This window comes from Taudactylus pleione, unplaced genomic scaffold (assembly GCF_031769625.1).
Source record: "Taudactylus pleione unplaced genomic scaffold, aTauple2 ptg001903l, whole genome shotgun sequence".
Lineage (NCBI taxonomy): Eukaryota > Metazoa > Chordata > Amphibia > Anura > Myobatrachidae > Taudactylus > Taudactylus pleione.
In genome coordinates, this window is record NW_028286300.1 from 295,307 (window position 1) to 316,439 (window position 21,133).

The 21,133-nt window shown below is 43.3% G+C and overlaps 2 protein-coding genes and 1 pseudogene across 6 annotated transcripts in view; 2 read left to right on the top strand and 1 right to left on the bottom strand.

Moving 5' to 3' along the window:
• The window catches only part of LRCH3 (leucine rich repeats and calponin homology domain containing 3), a 139,822-nt gene extending 128,826 nt beyond the window's left edge, over positions 1–10,996 (bottom strand). For all 4 annotated transcript variants that reach the window (XM_088465191.1, XM_088465192.1, XM_088465190.1 and 1 more), the window contains exon 1: positions 10,715–10,996. In XM_088465191.1, coding sequence (XP_088321317.1) covers positions 10,715–10,958 — 244 coding nt within the window. In that variant the 5' untranslated portion in view covers positions 10,959–10,996. The remainder of the gene's footprint in view (positions 1–10,714) is intronic.
• A 221-nt stretch (positions 10,997–11,217) lies between these two features.
• The window catches only part of LOC148436221 (uncharacterized), a 30,370-nt gene continuing 20,454 nt past the window's right edge, over positions 11,218–21,133 (top strand). Inside the window, exon 1 of the mRNA XM_088465187.1 lies at positions 11,218–11,298. The gene's annotated coding sequence lies outside the window, so the exon portion shown is untranslated. The remainder of the gene's footprint in view (positions 11,299–21,133) is intronic.
• Positions 19,564–21,133, top strand: part of LOC148436222 (uncharacterized) — a 40,796-nt pseudogene continuing 39,226 nt past the window's right edge. The window contains exon 1 of the transcript XR_015876493.1: positions 19,564–19,631. The product of XR_015876493.1 is annotated as an uncharacterized LOC148436222 (transcript). The remainder of the gene's footprint in view (positions 19,632–21,133) is intronic.

The window sequence follows — 21,133 nt, forward strand, 5'->3', positions numbered from 1 at the left end:
GAAATCCTGACGACATTTTTCCAACGCCGGGAGCCCGACATCCCGATCAAAGGTAAGCCAGGCGCGGACAGTCATATGGGGGAGGGGTTGGGGGGGAGGATTAGGAGCTCCTGGGTGGTACTTAGGGTTAGGCAGCCCCCCCGGGAGAGTTAGGCACCACCGGGAGGTGGTTAGGTTTAGGTTTTTTTCTGGTAGTCTATTAAGGACTAACGTCCTATGAAAGTTTTGACTTCTATTTTAAAAAAAATATTTTGCTTTATCACTTTGATAAAGTTAAAATTAAAAAAACCAAAAGAAAACTTAAATTACACTTTTAAACAAGGGTTACAAAACAAGCTCGTCAAATAGTATAGTAAAGGGGTGGGAAATATATGACCCACCAGGCAAATCAGTCTAGCCTGCTGTCTTTTATGTCTCCACAACCTGTATACGGCCCTCCAATGCAATGGGTTGCACAGGATACACACTGCCACGGAACTCCCATTGAAAAAATCGGGTCCCTTTGCTCCCAGTTCCCTAATTATGCACTGCCTCAGAAATCCTTAGCACGCATCAGATGTTAGGGAGTTCTGAGTGGTGCATTATGAAAGTGCTGGCTATACGTGGCTCTGTAAGAGAAAGAAATATTTTGTGTGTGACCATTGACAGTTTACTAAAAGTTAATAAGTGTTCTCCAGCTGAAATAATTGTAGAATTGTAAACCCATGGTATAGAATTGCCAGGAAATATAATTGTGCCAAATTCAGCTATGTCTACTAGAGAAATGCTGTGATACACAGAAGTTGCAGTTAAGTTTAGAGAAGAGATGAACCAGTAAAAATATTATAGCAAATCCCAATTCACAAAAAAATAATTTATATATCCAAAATAATAAACAGAAATGTTGAAAAATACTAAACGTATTATAACAAAAGCCAGGAGGTACCACTTAGCTGTTGGCTATAGCTACTAGTGCTGGAGAGATGAATAATATCCAAACACATTAAAAAGGGCTGAATTTATTTCAGGCTGTTTTATTTACTATATTCTAAATAATCTCCATAGCTGCTTAGTTGCATAAGAAATTAGTTATTACTACCAAAAGTCACATAAATGTGCTGAATGTGTGTGTTAAATATTGAAATGAAGTTAAGAGTCACACAGCCAACATACAAATTCACAGATAATTAGGGTAATACTAATACATCATACTATTAATGTATTATGTATATGGCCTTGTGACACCACTCAAATTTGTCACACATGGGGGCGTGCCCAGAACTTACGGAGGTGCTGGGCTTCCCTCAAGCTCTCCCCTCACAGTGAATAGATGCCGCGTGCATGCTCACGGCGTCTATTCACCCAACGGTGATCATTCACTGCAACTTTTCCCACCTGCGTGACACTGGGTCCCACAGGTGGGTAAGGGTTAGGGCAGACTGTTTTAGCATGGCGCCACTAAAAGGGCAGGGAGCATTTTGCCATTTAAAAAAAAAAAAATCAGGCAGGACGCGTGGCACTCCGCTAAAAAAGCCTAGCGGGAACACTAAGGTACCCCACAATAAACAAATTCAGAAACTATTTGATTGTGGTAAACAGTGGTATAAACTAAGATGATGGGATGTAACTACTGAAAACCATCAGGGATCCTGTTTTGTTGAATGTTTTCACTGGTGATATTAAATGTAGTGTACAGGATAATATATGCTTCTTTACAGAGGGTACAAATATTTATAACATATTTGACACCCCCCAGAAGAACCAAATTAAACGTGTAGTGTTTTAGATAGTGTAGAGGAAAGGACTAAAGTGTGGGGATCTTAAACACAATACATAAACAAGTGAAATACTGCATTATGTCATTGATCTAGGTACTCAAAGGATGTGGAAAAACAATGAATTTTTGCATTGAAGCCTGAAGTGTGTCCCCCATCTCATCTGGGAAAACAGGTTGCACAGGAAGAGGAATGCTATACTGCCACTTTAAAGGACTCTGGTAAGACATCTTGAGTACTAGGTACAGTTATAGAAGCCATATCTCCAATAATACATTCATAAAATAAACACATTCAGAGAAAAGCTGCTATAATGATGCATACCAACATTTCTGATATAACTTCAGAAGCTGGATACACATAGTTCAAGATTCTATCATAGACACATTTTTATTACCATTTATATAGTGCCAATCATATTACGCTGCACTGTACAGAGAGTATGTAATCATTCGCTGCACCAGTGAAGATTACAGTCTACATTCCCTAACAAAAACAAAACTTAGTCTACTAACAAAATAGATCCTATTAGCCTACTAGTATATTTTAGACTATGGGAAAAACACACCACAAACATGGGAAGAAGATACAAACTCCACATGTATAGTGCTGGCTGGAACCAAAGCCATGACCCCAGCTTTGAAAGGCAGCAATGCTAATCACTGTGCCCACATGCTGCCATCCAATAACCGAAAAATATTAATACAGTATTTCCAGAATATAGGGACATATTGTGAAAACTCAAAGACCTCATAAGGAGGAACTTTTATTTTTTTCAGAAACAGTGATAGACCTGTTGAAACAGGTGCCCAGCAACAGTGGTTGGGATACAGAGTAAAACGGGGGTACCCAATTGTTTCTGCGTATCCCTCGTTTAAACTGACAGGGCGATATTCGATTGTTGTTGCTTTTTCGCGCATATGTCGTGCCCAAACAACAGTTTGGCCGCCTCAACCAGGATTGTTCTTTGATTTCTGCTTGCTTCCTCAGGAGGGTGTGAGCAGAAATCATACTATTGCACCCATAGCAGGAACAATTGAATAGCTGCCATCGGGCGAGCAATACTGCTGCAGACAGCAAAAACAATTTAATTCCCCAGAAATAATTCAAGAATGCATGAAACAAACATATTGCTATTACAAAAATATACTAAAGGACCAACATGGCAGACTAGATAGAGATGCAGGTTTTTTTCTGCTGTCAAATTCTGTTTCTATTATTGTTTATTTATAAGTTGGAAGAAATGTAATAGGTGAGCAGGGAGAGTATAAGCAGCATCATGTACTGCATTTATTTAATTACACTCCTGTCAGTAACATAAGTAATCAATGACCTGTTGGTAGTAGTGATCAATCTATTATGAAGGAGTTGGGACTGAAGTATAAACAGCTGTTGGGTCCGTACACAGACTCCTTGTCTAAAGCTGGCCACACACTAGACCAACTTACATCCAACCAGCCAACTTGTTAATTGGTTGGAGTGAAAATCTGGTAAGGAAAGGGAGTAACTGATGATCAGCAATTTGCTCCTAAATGCCAGAAAACAGATGAAAATGGCCGTCAGACAAGTTTGTTAAATGTTTGATCTAAACTATTTGTTCAAACAACAGTTTTTGTCCATTTTCCAGCGTTTGGGAGCAAATTGCTGATTGTATTCCTTACCAGGTTTTCATTCCAACCAATCAACTAGTTGGCTGGTTGGACAGATAATCTTTAGATGTGTGGCCAGCTTTAGTTGCCACAAGATTTTGTAGCGCCTTACAAGGGGAAAAACGAACAAGATACATAAGTATATATAAGACTAAGACAGTATATAAGTTCACGTATATACATAATTACAGTTAGCACAATTATGTATAGCAGTCGAAAGAAAGAAGACCCTGCAGTCGAAGGGGAGAGGACCCTGCTGTTATGAACTTAAAATCTTTAGGGATAACGGTGGAGACAATGGTAAGAAAAGGGCATAGACTGCAGACTTAAGCAGAGGGGTGGTAAGATACACTGAAAAATTGAGTTTTAAGAACATGCTTGAAGGCTGGATAAAAGTCTAAAGAAGCAACTGAGGGCATTTCAGAGGTTAGAGACAGCCCGGGAAAAATCCTATGTAAATCTGCTGTGTAGATAATGGTTCTGAATACAAACAGTTTCCCTATATAACAGGTGTGTAGACCGTTGTCAACAGTGATCTTTGCACCAATATAATTTTTGTTGTGGGTGTATATTGCGAGTAGCAAGGAGGGCATAGTGCTTACCTAGAAAAAGGAAGTTCTAAGCATGTACTGTTCCACATTGATTTCTATGACACAAAAAGGAAACATGCCTTTGTTAATATGCAGTGAATTCTCCATAGTGCCCAGCAGAGCAGGTGGAAGGATGTCATTGTGCTCAGAATTACTTCTTTTTTCCTCACATTCATAGGCCAAAACATAGTGCGAGCTACACTGGAGAACAGCCAGACTGTACTTCCAGTGTCAAGCTGGCATACTGACCGGATATCAGACAACAGCTGCACATCTGTAACTGACTGGTTCACAAGATTTGCAGTATAAAACATGGGCCAAATAGTTTTTGAAAGGAAGGAACTATATATTTGTATGCATTTTTCATAATAGTTGCTCCCTGGCCTTAAAGCCTAATAAAGTGCACAAAAGAAATTACAGTAACTGTTATACAATTAACTGGTCCACAGACACAAACAAGCATGTATGCATTGCACTTTATTCACTGTTACTAATTTAGAATAACTATCTATTGCAAACCCTAAACTTCTTTCATTGTTAGTTCCGGGATTGTTTTTTTTATTATATGTTAACTTTATATTATCTCTTACTATGCGGGACATCAGAAAAGTATGATGTTACATAAAAAAATAAAATAACATCTAAAGGCAACTAACTGATGGATGCCACATAATTGATATTGAACTGTCAGCCTCTATATGAGACGAGCACCTTTAGTTTTATTGGCACAGAAATCTCTCTGCATAAGTTTCAGGAAGTTAGCCTAGCACAACTATATGAGATAGGTCTACAGTTAGCTGAGGCAATAATATTGGTGCAAACAAATATTATTGTACTACATTCATACAAGCTCATTTGCACATGGTATCTTCAAGAAGTTCAACAATTTAGCGAAAGCAAAAATAGTGCAACCACAGAGAATGCAACTCACATTATGCTGTTCTATTGTAAGATGCAATAAAGTTTTAATGAAAACAATTTTAGATGTGGGGCTTTTCAGAGCTACAGATAGCATGCAATACTGGGAAGTACTGTTGAGGTGATTAGCATTGCTACCATACAGCAGAGGTCATGGGTTAAATGCCAAATAGTACTATAAGGAGGCGATTCAATTGTCATTTGATGACCATAAGTAATGGGTGCCCATTGGCCTTTATTCAATGGTTATACCGATGGGCACAACTGCCGCAGGCACCTATTACTTATCACAAATGCACCGGGTTTATCTGCATAAAGCGGCTAAATTAGGGTTGGGCAATAAGCCGCCCCTCCAGCTAGAATTCCCTGCCACAGTTTTGCCATTTGGCCATGCTAAAACTGTTGCAAGGCATGCTGGGATGTGTAGTTCAACAACAGCTGGAGGGCCACTTATTGCCCATCCCTGGGCTAAACCCATGTTAAGTACTGGGCACAACTAGGAAAAAGTTGTTAGGGCGCCCAAAAGATGGGCTTTTTGCAGACTTCTGGTCGCCACCTCAGGCGGGTGCGAGCAGAGATGCGCTAAAAACTAATTTCCACCTATGTGGAATTTGTATGTTCTTCCTTGATTTGCATGGGTTTCCTGCAGGTGCACCAGTTTTCTCCCACAGTACAATACTGGAGACCCACAAAAGTAAATAGACTACCAATTAAGACAACAAAAAACTGGTCGCTATCCTATGCCAGCTCTGATCTAACTATGAAAAGCACAAGATGCTATCTGGGGATATTTATACTACCAGAGAAGTTTTTATAAAATGAGGATATTTCTGCTCATTACTTCCCTTCTGCTTTGTGTGTGCATAGGAATTCAGTACACCACAACTACACCATAGCAGGCTCTCTCAGAGACCAATGGATGCAGAACATTGCAGGTGCCTTTTTCCAGTTTTGTTATATGCAAAATTAACTTATTACAGATAAATATTGTAATATTCTAGGGAAAATATAGAGACATGATGAAAACAGTATAGTATAGAAAAACAAAATTGTTAAATAATGTCACTTTAAATGAAGTCAATATTTTAACAGTTCAAGTTAACCACTAGTAGAATATTCTCAAAACCTTGACATTAAAGAGACTATGGGGTCAATTCTATTCTGTGTGAAGGGTGCGATGTGCGTTGCAACGGCGTCAAAGCGCTGGCAAAGGACCGGCACATCGCACCCTTCGCAGCCCGACTCAACCCCAAAATCACCAAATTTTGCTCGCAGCCCTATGGTTGCTGCAAGGAAAATTTGCCGAATCTGGGCTGCCGTAAAGTGCAGCTACTGCCGCGATGACTCGCACTGGCAAGATCACACGGAATAGGCTTGACCCTTTAGTGGGAGATGTACTAAGACTTGGAGAGAGATAAAGTGGAGAGAGATAAAGTACCAACCAACCAGCTCCTGTCATGTCTCAACAGCTTAGTACATCTGCCCCTACGTAATGGTTTTATAAATACTAATACAAATTAAGTCACATCAAATTGAAATAAAAATATCAGTGTTCTCATTTACTTTCTCTACCACCCACGCTTTCTGTGAAAGACAAAAAAAGTAATTTCAGGTCCCGCAGGACACGAACCAGCCAGTTAAATTGCTCAGTCCTCTCTTGCCGATTATTGGACAATCTGAAATCAGTAGGAGACTAAGGAGAGCGTGCTGAGCTCCACCTCCCTCCCTTCTTCTCCATGTGCTACAGTGTGACTCTGCTCCTCCTGCAACTGTGAGGAGTCAGCAGCAGTTTGAAAGCCAGGACTAGTAGCTAGGTCACTGACAGTTCTAGCCACTAACATGTCAAACCTCAGCATATGCAGAGGCAGCAGGAAGATGAGGTTTGGACCTTCCTGGTAAGGCTCAGCCTGGGGGAGGGGGGGTTAGATCAGGGCTAGGAGGTAGGTTGCTGGCATAGAAGGTGGCCCATTTTGTGACAGAAAACACTGAAGGTGGGAAGAAAAACACAGCACAGCAGGGGGGCCATGAACAGTACTGGGGCATCATATCATACGGCACCTAGTGATGACTGTATGGTGAATGCTATTTGTTCTCTGTTTCTGGGTCACTGTGTCTTCGACAGATTGCATGGTAAGTAAGGGATAGTGATGCCCACCTGTGAGCCTGGGGCGAGGGGGATATTACCTGTCCTCCACACACCATGCCCAGGGAGCCTCTGAGGGCAGAGTGACAGATATGGGAGGAAGCAGTAAGGGCGACGGGCTGCCCTATCTATATTTCACTGTTGCTGGAGTATCTGACACCTGTCACTTTGCTTTGTGTGTTTGTCGAGTCCTTTGTACAATTGCAGAGGGTGAACATGAAACCTGTCAGTACAAACATTTTCGAAGTTTGGTGTTAAATACATTATTTATGCACCAGGTGTAGTTTTTTATTTAGTATCAAACTTGTACATTTCCTGTGATATGTACATATGTCCTATGAGATGAGCTTTAAAGACATTATTTGGTGATGTATTTTCAGGGGCCTCTCAAGTAGCAGCACTATAACTATAGCCTACAGGGGACTGCCCATTACACTTCTGGAGGAGCCTCCAATAAAAGGGTGTCGATGAAGGCCCAACCAGTAGGTTCACCTGTAAGTAAGCTGGTAAGCATACATACTTCTAAGATTGCGCAAATGCTCTGTCCACTGTGTGACATTAAAATCACTAGGGTGAGGATCAAAATGGTGACCCTGGTAAGGAGGGCTGCATGTGACCCTTTCATGACATCACTTTACTTAATACTGTCTAATGGAGCATACACACGGTCAGATATGTCAGATGAACGATTTGAACGATTTTACCAAAGATTTGAACGATTTGAATTATTTTTGACTGCATTAAAATGAATGGAATTGTCCAAGTCTGACTGCAAACACATCAGATGTCAGATATCGTTATCTGACCATCGGGAACACGCATCGTTCATCTGACAGATATGTCAGATAATCCTTCAGATATGAACGGCTGAACGATTTTTTAAATAGTTATCGTTCAGATCTGAAGAAAAATCTGACCGTGTGTATGCACCAAAATGGTCCAAGAAGAATAGGAATGTAGTAATCCATTAAATGTACTTGTTGGTCTGGTTAACACAAAATGTGAATATTCAAATAAATTTATTTTTTATTTAAATATCTGACCTATCCAACCAATACTTTCTAGTGTGTTGTATAATTGATTGTTCATTAAATTAAGGCTAAAGTAATAGTGCTAGTATTATACCGATGTGTCTCTCTCCTAGTAGCTCTCCCAGCCTGCAGCGCTGCCTTTGGTATGCAGAATCTACCCACAGTCTGATATTACAAGTTGATGTCTTGTTCCTTATGGATGAGACAGAAATGCAGTACTATTATTTAAGCCATTAACAGGTCATGTTCCTGCTGCAGGACAATATAAATTTCAGCGCTGCCAACACTAGTTGTGTTGAGGGGGGATGTAGTTATGAGACCGTCTTAATCCCGACACTACAATCCCAGCAGGGGATTTAACACAGGCGCCGAAATACTGACGCCTATGTTAATCCCGACGCCGGGACACCGACAGGACGCCGGACAGATCATCCAGCGCCAGAGGTAAGTAGCGATGTAGCCGGGGATGGGGGGTTAGGCTTAGGGACTAGGAGGGGGGGGAGGTTAGGGACACCCCCGGGAGGGTTAGGTTTAGGGTGCAGAGAGGGGGGGTTAGGTTTAGGCACCCCTAAAGGAGTGTTAGGATGGGGGGGGGGGTAAGAGGAAAGGGTTAGATTACTCACCACCGCGTCGGGCTAGCGCTGTCGGGATTTGAACCAGCGGCTACACAGCCGTCTGCATTTCAATCCCATTCCGTTGAGGGCACTGAGTAGATGGCTGCTGCAGGTGTACAAACTGTGCTTTCAATGCAGCTAGTATGGTCTGTGTGAAGCTTTCCTCAGGGAAATACCAATTAATATGGTACTGTATGTAAGTCCTGCAGGTAATTTAATTGCCCCTTTGTGTGATCACTGGAGTATTGATTCACTTATTCAACAGTGTTTTTTGTTTTAATTAAATAGGATAAAAACAGGGCAACTAGTGAGCTAAGAAAACATTGTTATAGATTTGAAACTGCACATTCAAGTTACATTTACAATTAACTTAATGGAAGCAACCTATTTCAGTCTAAGGAAGCACATGAAATAAAAGCCAGGAGAAAAACCATTAACAAAGCAAATGTTAACACCTTAAAACGATAACTACAGCAAATTTCCATTACCACTGAAGCAAAATAAATACAAATTACTAACAAACCTAAATAAGCTACACTCACAAAGACAAATTTTCTGTCTGCTAAGAAAGAAAAGTAGAGAAAAAAAGAAGGATTTTTGTGTTGCTATTCTTTGCCCAAAAACAAAAAGCACTTGATGTATTGATGCCCCTCAATTAGCTTATATATGACTATTTCTAGGAGTACTGTATCTTTATCTAGAAACGTTTAAATATATACATGGAAGGTAAACATCTGATACTTGGCGGCTCACAGTCTTTATCATCCACAATTTATGTAATAAGCTGATGTTTTACCTATGGCCTTAGTAAATTGGCATCTGATTTTTTACTACATGTTTTAAGCTAAGCAACCAAAAAAAAAAAGGTAAAATGGGAATTATCCTGTGCATCACGCAGCTTCAGGTCAAAGTACAAATTGGTACTGTCCAGGATGCTTGCTGTATTATTATTATTAAAATTAAGCCATGAAAAGTCAAAATCCGCGAAAAAGTAATCGCCGATTGCGACTTTTCGCCAGACGGAAACTGATCTCCATATACAATTGCAAACACTTTTCGCCTAGTGGCAATTGTGCGAACTTAAGTACCCCATATTGCTTCATTAGGGCTAATCGTGCACTACTACAATGATCCCCAAAGTTTCTGCATCTTTTTAGGGGGTTCAGCCTGATTTCAGATTCTGACACCACTTTTCGCCTGTTCTGACATCGCGTATCTCCGTTTTCGCATCTTTTTGAATTGAATAGGGCAATTCGCGGGTACGCACACGATAAGTTTCCGCGGCTAAAATAAACGATGTAAGCGAAAAGTCCGGCAGGCGAAAAGTATCACGGGTCCGAAACTAATTGAATAAGGGCCTAAATTATATCACTTCAATTGGAAACAAAACAATAATAAAACAAGGCTGGGTAATAACATACTAAAAGGTAAGAGACCTGCTGGCAAGCTGACAATATATGGCATAGCCCTGCAGGAGCAATAAACGAAAGACCCAATTTATATTAATATATAATAATTGTGTAACTGAAATATGTATCTGCAGTGACCGCTCATGTAAAGTACAGCACAAACCAAAGTAATAAGCTTTAAATGACTGAGAAGTAAACTACTTTACCTGTCAGTGCCACAGCAGCAGCACTGGTCCAATAACAAGACTACATACATACCTGCGAGTATGTGTCAGTGCTTATTACTACTAGCTAATATCTATTACCTACACTGAGCGCAGACACTGTGCCTGTGGACTATAAGTGACAGGAAACTCCTATATACACACTTTGTCCCCCGGGGGCCACGTTCATCTCCCCAGCCTCATCCAAGCTCACAATGTCTCCCCATGACTTCCTCTGTCTTGTCTACACCGGAGCATGTCAGCCTTACCCAGCTCAGCCCACCCCGGCCGCCCTGTCATCCGCCTCTGGCCCGTGTCAGTGCAGCCGCCGCCGCCGCCGCCGGCATCTATATAGAGGGACAGCCCCGATCACTCCCCTGTGCCCCAGCCCCGGTCCTCTCACCGGCCTGCGTGGTGTCACTGAGGTCCTGCTGCGCTGCGCTCCGCGGAAACTCTCTCAATTTCCTGCCGCTCAAATTCAGCGAACCGGTGACCGCAGCTTCCTCCAGTGCCCTCTCCAGCGAGCGGTTCCAAGCGGCCGGTCCCACACCGGCTCCGGAGGTGATGGGTAATCCGTGACCGTTATGCATAATCCCAGAGAAACCGGGCACCGCCGAGCCCTCGGCCAACACCGCGGCCGCCATCATACCGACTCCACACTGCGCCTGCGCAACCAGAATGACGGGAAGCGACAACCAGGGGCGGGAGTAGGTCCTAGATCGCATGCGCAAGAGGAAAGCCAGAGACGGCCTAATGCGCAGGCGCATCAAGAAAACCATAACCGGTCTGATGCGCAGGCGCAGTCTCAAAACTGAAGGATTTTTTTTCTTTCCCTCAAACTCCAGCTAATGCGCCTGCGCAGACAGATTGTCACCTGTCCGTGAAGGAATGCGGAATGTGGTTTGTTTTTTATTCAAGTTGCTTATTTTTTTTTATGGTCGCTTTTTGCTTGTTTTTGGGCTTGAGTAAGCAGGTATCACAATTAAGGTAAGCACATGTTACATACCTGCTTCGGTTTATTTTTATCTGTCTCTCTGTATATGTAGTTATATAGTTTTGGCTACCTAGAACATGACTTGTTTAAATGATCAATAGAAGTTACATTCTCCCTTGTGTCTTTTTTTCTCTTATACCAGACTGTCCTATTTCTAATCTATATAATAAATAGTAAGTGGTAATAGTAGTCCTACCTGCAAGTGTAATCACATAGAAATGGCCAAGATCATACTGATTCTATAGTAGTTACTTTGGGCCTGATTCAGACCCACTCGCAAGCGGCTGTCCGCTCGCAAGTGGGTCGATGTTGTGCTCTGCGCATGCGCACGACGGCGGGAGCTCCGTCGTGCGCATGCGCCAGACGCGACGAGCGAAGGACTTTCTTTCGCTCGTTGTGTCTGATCAAAGGGGGCGTGCTGTCGATGTTGATTGACAGCACGCCCCCTTTGGTGGGCGTGCCTCCCTGACGGGGGCGTTCCCACGGGAACGCCCCCGTCAGAAGCCGGCCCACTGACATCACTAGTGATGTCAATGGGAGTGATTTTGGCTCTGATAGAGCCAAAATCACTCCGGGGCTTGCGGTTGAAAACCTCAACCGCAGGCTCTGGCTCACAGTTTCGATGGTCGTGATGGTCACGACCATCGCGACCATCAAACTGCACGCTCGTATAGGCTGTGGGTGGTGACCCACAGCTATACGAGCGTCCAGGAGGACGCTCCATTTTTATGGAGGGCGGCCCTCATTCAGAGCGTGCGCTCTGCTCAGAGCGTACGACTCTGAATGAGGGCCTTTGTTTTAATGTGTTTGTTTGGATTACCCTTTTGTCCTGCACTTTACCATGCACACTAGTGCGCTGCTGATCGCAGACTCCCGTTGTTTGGGAATCTGCCTAATTGAGAGGCAGAGGTATTTGTGGGGCCGTGCGGGGGGCAGTGTGCGTTCCCAGAAACGGGAGTGTGTTGCCCCAGTTTTTCGGTAGTGGCAAAGCCAGGATCTGCGTCCATGGACATAGACTTCCCGGCCTCACAGACTGACTGGACTCGGCCAGGCCATGGTAAGCTTTAGCTACTGCAGCCTGACCAAAGGGGCAAACGTCGAGACCAATGGTCGCGATGGTGATCCTAGACTGTGACCTCGGTCGCAGCGCTGGGATCGCACATGCAGCAAGGAGTTGTCAGACACCTCCTGCTGCATTTGCATTTTAGTAGGACGGAATTGCAAAGCTGCTTGTGTGCGGCTCTGCAATTCCGTCCTCTGCTGAGTCAGGCCGCGAGTACCCTGCACTTTTTTTTGCACAAATGGGACTATTTTATAGAGCAGAGAAAAGCCCTGGTTTGCATATAAATCTTTATATGTATTGTAATAAAATGAGCAATAAACAAAAAAAGTTAGTGGCTATCATTAAATTACACGCACCACCACATTATGGCTCGTTTTCAATTAGCGGTGGAAAGTCGGAATCCGCGAAAAAGTATCGCCGATTGCGACTTTTAGCCAGGTGTAAACTTATCTCAGTATTCAATTGCAAATACTTTTTTCGCCTACGCGAAAACGCAATGCAATGTAATTGTCGAAAAAGATTCGCCTCTGAATAGGTGGAAAGTGCAAAATCGCTATTTTGGGGTGCAAAGGTGGGAAAACCACTCGGCACCCTTGGGACAGCCCCCCAAAGAATAACTGCGTAAAAATAAAATGTGAGGAACACCCCAAAAAAGCACTTTGCAAATGGGGGTGAAAAAGTGCAAAGTGGGGGTAAAAACTTAAAAAGTAGCGAAATAGACTTTTGGGGGTCTGCAAGTATGGGTGAGGTGTTTTTTTAATTGCAGGTGCTTGCTTCAGGTGCTTTTTTTTACGTTTTTTTAAACTTTACTTTAGCGACTTTAAACCATGCTTGCACCCATTTTCAAGTACCCCAAATTTGACAGGACTACTTATTTTCACCCAAAAAAACAGCAAAATGTTATTCTTCACCACTTATGCAAAGAAGCTAATTAAAAGAAATTAACACACCTTAAGTACCCCAAATAGCTTTATTAGGGCTATTCGGGGGCATGTACAATGTTACTGCATCTTTTAGGAGGTGTCAGGCTGATTTCCCCAAATCTGACAGCACTTTTTGCCTGGTTTGCATTTGCCAGGTTGCATTTTTGTGTCTTTTGGAATTGAATATGGCGAATAGTGGGGGGCGCGCACGAAAAGTTTTCGTGTCCAAAACACGTGATGTTGGCAAAAAGTATGGCATGTGAAAAAATATCGCGGGTGCAAAACTAATTAAATACCGCCCTATGTTGGGATTTTGTTTGGGGCTTTATTGGGTTGGTTTGGGCTTGTTTTGGGCTTGTTTTTCACTTATTAGTTGCTTGTTTTTCATTTCAGAGTTGGCAACACTGGTGACCCTTCCTGCGGGAAGAACTAGCCGGTGGTGATTTCAATAGCTGCTAATATAGCCATTACGTAACAACGTGAATTCACTTTGAGACAGCCCATATAGATGCACACCTGCTCATATTTCCCCGCCAGGAGTTCATAATCATTGAAGCTTACCTTATTATAGACAGTGTGCAACAATGTATTATAACAAAAGGAATGGAAGGAGAAGAACTAGCCATTGATTTGTTTTTGATATACGAAAAGTAAGAAACAATACATTGGGCGGATCCATAAGCATTGGTGTGTTCTTTGTTTTGTTTTTACATGGCCCAATACAGAGTATAACTATATAAAAATAGTCATTATGTTAATAGTCAATATGTTAATGGAAGAATGCTGAAGCTGGGCCTGATTTAATGATGGACACAGAACACATCGCTGCTGCATCTTTGGATGCAGCAGCGATGTGTCATTATGCTAATTCCTGCAGGAGGCATCTGGGTACTTGTGTACTTTACGGACTAATTGCAGAGAGAACCCAAGTGTCCTAAACTCATTATTATTATTATCAGTCATGGTAATGTCTGAATCCCCTTCACAGAGAGGACCCTGACGTCATCAGCCAGTGTCCGGTGTCATTCCCTACCATCCAAGTGGGCATAGAGGGGGAATATAACCTTGTGGCGAGTGTTGCGAGCCACCGAGCCCTAAGTGTGGCGAGTGCAGCAAGCCCGCAAGGGGACAACTTTCTTCTTTAGATGGGGACAACTTTTACCTACTTGTGTATGTAAAGTACAGAAGTACCATTTAAAACATTGATTGGGTTCTCTCTGCAATGAGTCTGTAAAGTACACAAGTACCGGCATCTGCCAGCTCTCATCCTAACCTGCTGCTACATGCTCCTTCCTCCCTGTCTACCCTATCTGTGTCACGCCTGTTTGTCTGCCCTTCCTCATTAGAATCTAAGGTCCCACTAGCAGGGCTCTCTACCCTCTTGGGCTTTTCCTTACTTATACCTTCATCTACTCCCCACTTGGGCACCTATCACTTGGTTGCTTACGCCCTGTTGCTTGTTGAATATTATGATCGCTAAGGCAGTAATGTATATAAATCATGTCCTTGTCCTGCATTTTATTGTACTCTAAGTCACTGGTTTCTTGTTCACTTATTTATGTACTTTGTAAGGCGCTGGAAAACACTTGTGGCCATATACGAGGGCTGATTGAAAAGTAATGAGACTGATTTTTTTTATTCAGAATTAGATGACTCTACAGGGTCTGAACATTTTTCTTTTTCAAAGTAGCGTCCTTCACATTCAATACATCTTTTGCAGCGTTTCAACAACGATTCAAAGACGTGCAGCAGACTGTTTTGTGACATCACTTTTAGTGTTGCATACGTGGCATTTTTCACTTCATCTTCTGTTGAGAACTTCTTTCTGCGCAGCTGTTTTTTCAGGGTTGGGAATGCCCAGATATCACATGGCCCTAAAGGCACATATCCACTAGACAATTAAATTGAGCGATTGAACGGTGACGATATCGTTATCGTTTAAAAATCGTTTGCAGAATGTTTAAAAAATGTAAAAAACGACCAGCAATGCGTGCTACCGCTGGTCGTTTAGACATCTATAATCGTACAAATATGTTGTACAACCTGACGATATCGACAGGTTCAACATGTTTGCAGATGATTGATGTGCCTTCACTGAATGACTGCTCGCTCAGTGTAGGCACATCACAGACTGACAAACGACTGCACGATTACAATGTCGTAATCGTGCAGTCTTTTGCCTGTCTTCTAGTGGATGGGCACCTTAAGTCCGGGCTTTATATGCTAAGTTGCCACCGAATGAGCATACTTTATCTAGACTCTAAATTTTATGTTCTGTTTGTTGATAGTGAGACAGATTATAGTAGGCTCTAGTTCAATGCTGTTATCATATGATTATTTAATGCATATTGGGAATGCTGGTTTCTACATTATGTGCCCTAACTTTTAAGTGTGAATTCTCTAGCGTAAAATATATTGCATATTCTGTACTAGACGATTTTGATACTGTTCTCCACTGAGTCTATTATGCTCTTTTACTTTTTTCGTATACTTATATTATATGTTTATCTATGCTGTATTTATTTTTCTCTACTGTGTGCTGCAATTTGTGATTTATTTTATGTGTTCTATATTTGTGATGGATATGTTTTCCGATTGTGATGTGTGATATTTAATGTTGTTTTGTCTATTGTTTTATTGTTATATCAATTGGAAAACATTTTCAAACATACTCAATTTCAAAAAGTCTAAGCTATATGGAAGGTGTTCCAGTGCTGTCCCATTAATTTCAGTAAATGCTTCCAATGCAGCAGTAGCAACGTGTGGTCGGGCATTGTCTTGGAGAAAAAAAATACTGTTTCTTCAGCAAATGTGGTCTTTTCTTCCTCATGGCTCTACGCAAATGGGTTATCAGGATACTTGCATAGTAGTCACCATTAATTGTCTACGGGGAACCCTAGTGCTATAGGATCATACCGTGTGCATCAAAGAACAGCAGAAGCATGACTTTACATGCCGAAGGAATCACACAGAATTTTTTGGGTGGAGGCGAATACGCGTGTTTCCATACACTGGAATGTTGTTTGGATTCCGGATCATAATGACGAATTCACAATTCGACACAATCGATGTCAGGAAATCGGGTATTCTCTCCGACATTCGAAAAGTGTTTTTTCAAGATTCAACTTGTCGTCACATCTGTTCTTCTGTGACATTTCTGGGTACCCACCTGGCACACACGCGATGCATTTTCAGTTCCTTTGTCACAATATGCTGAACCAAGATGCTCTCAAGACCCACTACTTCATCAAGGCCTTCCAGCACTCATCCTAACCCACTTCATGCACTTTCCTCCCTATCTTCCCCTTCTGTGTCATGCCTGTCTGTCTGCCCCTCCCCTTTAGAATGTAAGCTCTCACGAGCAGGGACCTCTTCCCTCATGTGCTTCTCTTTTACATTTTCTTCTACTCCCCATAAGGGCACCTAACACGTGACTGCCAACTCCCGGCTGCTTATTGTGAGTGCTTTAATCGCTATTGCAGCAATGTATATAAATCGTGTCCTTGTCCTGCACTGTAATGTACTGTAAGTTACTTGTTTCTTCTTCACTTATTAGTTCTATGTACTATGTAAGGCGCTGCGGAACACTTGTGGCGCCATATAAATAAAGGATGATAATAATAATAACCAGCTCGAATGGGATGCCAAGTGAAGCCGAAAGTTTGCGTAAAGTTAACCTTCTGTCATTCTGCAACATCTCCGCAGCTTTGGCAATGTTGACATCTGTAACTGTGGTGGATGGTCTCCCAGACCGCACTTCATCAGTCACTTGCATATTACCCTCTTTGAAGTGCTTCCACCACCGAAATACTGTATCACGGCTTATTGTTTCTCCACCGTATGCTTGCCGTAACATTTCATTACCGCTTTTTTCCAAGTTTATCACAAAATTCAATCACACATCTCTGGCGTAATCTCACCGACACGTCTTCCTCATCCGCCATGGCGAAACGTACAAAGATCTTCTACTCTCTGTGACCAAACAAAGAAGACTACGGCAGTCCAACCGCAGGTTCAGACACATTGATGTATGAGCTTCACAATAGCCAGCATAGCGTTGCCACGTCTACCTATGGGACAGAAAATCAGAGTCAGTCTCATTACTTTTCAATCAGCCCTCGTATTATAAAGTTTATTAATAATAATGTAGGAAAAAGATGCCTCCTGCCAATATCTGCGATCTGATTGCTGCATCCAAAGGCGCAGCATTGGTCGCAATGTTGGCAGGATTGGTCAGCTTACTCGAGTCAGAATGGCTGTCTTACCTGTGTAGCCAAGGCCAGGAAATCTGTGTCGGGAGACTCACACACTGGCCTCAGCACTCCCAGAAAACGGAGGTAGCACACCCCCGTTTTCAGGAATGCTCTACATTCTCTGGTATCTGCTGCAGTCTCCCCGTTTATGTTTGCAATAGCAGCCTCCATAGGTATCTCTGGGGTTGCTGTACTGTAAAGATTACCAAACTATGTAATTTGAAGCTATTGTAGCCTATGGGCTACATATTGCAAATGTAAACTTGAGGGGGATCGTATTAGCTCCTATCGGATCTCTTGTATCTGGATGTGTTTCTTAACCACTTACCTGGCTAATATTTTTTATCGCTCAGAAATTATCAGGTTTTTTATGATGGAATTAGGTCAGGGACATCCATTTATAACTTATACAATACAATTTTCAAAAGAAATATATATATATATATATCATACATACCTACCCTCACGGTTTTCGCGGGAGGCTCACAATTTTTGGGTAATCCCCCGCACCCTCGGAAGGGTAAGCATTTCTCCCGCATTCTGCCCACTTCCTAGTGAAGTGGGCAGAATGGGGAGAATTTCCGTGACGATCGTGGGTCTCCGTGCAGGGGGCAGGGCTTAATTATGCAATTCTCCATGACTCGCGTCATTTGGCCCCACCCCTATTTAAATTTAAGCCAATCGCGGCAATTTGCCATGGGGGGCGGGACTTAATGACATTACTCGTCAGGCCCCGCCTCCGTCACAGCCCATCTACTTGTCTTCCCCAGGCTTCTCCCGGGGAGGACAAGCAAAAGGTAGGCAAGTATGATTATATATGATATATATATATATATATATATATATATATATATTAAAAACATTAATGTTGATTTTAATATCAATCAACAATATATCAGACCATTGATGATCAGAACATCGCAACTTTGCATTTTCCTGGCGGCTGCTCCTCTCTGCAACCACCAGAGAAACACTGGGGGTGCTGAGGGTTGCTGGAGTTACATTTCCCTGGTGGCTGCTCCTCTTTGCAATTCTCCATGACTCGCGTCATTTGGCCCCACCCCTATTTAAATTTAAGCCAATCGCGGCAATTTTCCATGGGGGGCGGGGCTTAATGACATTACTCGTCAGGTCCCGCCTCCGTCACAGCCCATCTACTTGTCCTCCCCAGGCTTCTCCCCGGGAGGACAAGCAAAAGGTAGGCAAGTATGATTATATATATATAAAAATTAAAAACATTAATGTTGATTTTAATATCAATCAACAATATATCAGACCATCGATGATCAGAACATCGCAACTTTGCATTTTCCCGGCGGCTGCTCCTCTCTGCAACCACCAGAAAAACACTGGGGGTGCTGAGGGTTGCTGGAGTTACGTTTCCCTGGTGGCTGCTCCTCTTTGCAGCCCCTGGGTGGGGGTCCTGCCGTGCTGCCTGATAAGCAGTGATCGGCTGCACGTCAGACACTGGGGGATGGTGCAGGGATGCAGAGATTGGCTGCTGCTGGAAGATAATCTTCCAGCAGCAGCCCGGTCCGCGTTACTGACTGGTCGCATCAGTTGTAACCATGCCAGGGAAAGCCCAGCCTGGTGTGGTCGCATGTGATACACCGCACCAGGCAACTGATTAATAAATCCTGACTTTACATAATGTTATATTGTCACAATATGTGGCGATAATCATTTGTAATTATTATAATAGTAAGAATAGAAGTCCTGTGCTGCTCAACAAATTATAGTACTTCTCAAAGTGGTTCCTTATTGCAGCAGTATGATATTATATTTTCTAAGACATATACATAGATATTAACCATAGTTCTGATAGTTTTGTGAGTGTCCTTAGCAGCTGTAAGCAAGCTGCAAAACACAGAACTGTGCTTGAGGCTGCTACTTACAGCAGCCGAACACAAGGGGGTGTAGGAAAAATGTGAAGTCACAGAATGGAAAACGAAACTCAGGAGAAAACGAAACTCAAAAGAACAACAAAACAAGGCAACTGTATACACACCTTTGTATTGTCCCTGAGTGCAGCACTGGAACCAGACTGAGATTTGCCACTGGCACAGGGAACGGAAAAGTCATCAAAGGTGGGAATCAATTTTAGTATTTTAAGTATTTTAAAGTATGTGCTATGGCATGCATTTTCTGAAATCATAACACAGAAGGACTAATAGTGACCAAAAAAATGCGCTACTGACCATTTATCATTAATATCATTAATTATTCAATTATGATACAGTATTATTCTCTTTATTCTATATTTATTATGCCTGATTTGACACTTGTGACCTCTTAGATAATTTTAAAGTTGTCATACAGTGTAACCAAGTACTCGTTATTAGGACACACCGGTTCATGAAGCAGTGATGGCAAAAAGTTGAACCGAGTTCTTAAAACTGAGCGGGTCCTGCAGGACGCGCTGTGTGTGCAGTGCTGCAGCAACCAATCATCACCGCCGGCAGTGGCGTCTTAACCAATCACCGACGTCAGATTCTCAACAACCTATTGCTGCCGGCAACATCTCCATCCCCGCTGGACACAGACCAGCTGGCTGGAGATGGATGCGTGAACTACAGCTCCCAGAATCCCCGTGTCCGCCTTCAGCGGCTGCCGTTCCCTCAGACTACGGTCACTTTCCCTGTGCTCCCAACTCACTCAGGTCCCTCAGGTCGAACAGGGCGAGGGAGATGACACCAGCACCGGCTTGGAGGTGACGGCCTCGGTGCAGGACGCTGCCAGACCCATCTGGTGCTGCGGAATACATCCGGAAGCTGGTGCCGCTGCTGGAAGATGATGGCAACACCCCGGTCTCCCTGGAGGCAGCCCTGGAGGAGAAGAGCACCCTGGAGCAGTTGAGGAAGTTCCTGTCTGACCCTCTGTGGCGCTGCTGAAGAGGAGCAACCTGAATGGTGAGGTCCCTGTCCCTGGTGTTGTTGGCTAACTGTGTGGCCCTTCCCTGGTGTTATTGGCCAGCCCTGTGGCCCATCACTGGATGGCTCTGTTGTCCCTTCGCCTGGTATCACTGGCCAGCTGTACGCCTACCCCGCTAATCCTGACTATGTAACTGTGTTTATCATCCCTGATTGTGTTGCTGTGTGTATTTCCTATTTACCCTGACTGTTAACTGTGTGCATCCCCCACCGTACCCCCAGCACTGATGTCCCTAACCTCTCTCTTGCTCTCAATACTACCCCAACTATCTACCCTTGCCTATGTACTGTACTGCCAGCCCCTAACCTCTTCCTTGACCCCAGTACTGCCCCAGCTGCTATCCACCCTTTCCCCCTTTATACCCCAACACTACCTGACCCTAGCCCCTCCTTGCTCCCAGCACTGTCGCAACTACTGTCTACACTTACCCCTCCTTACCTCGCGCGGCTTCAAATCCCGACAGCGGCAGCCCGGCAAGGGTGAAAATCCTGATCGTCCCTAAGGTAAGTATCTCTAACCTAATTCCCCACCCTAATCCTCCCTTAGGGGTGCCTAACCCTAACCTCCCCCCCAAGTGCCGAAACCTAACCCCCCCTTCCCCGCTGCCTAAACCTGTCCCCCGGGGGGGTGCCTAACCCTAACCTCCCCCCAGGGGTGC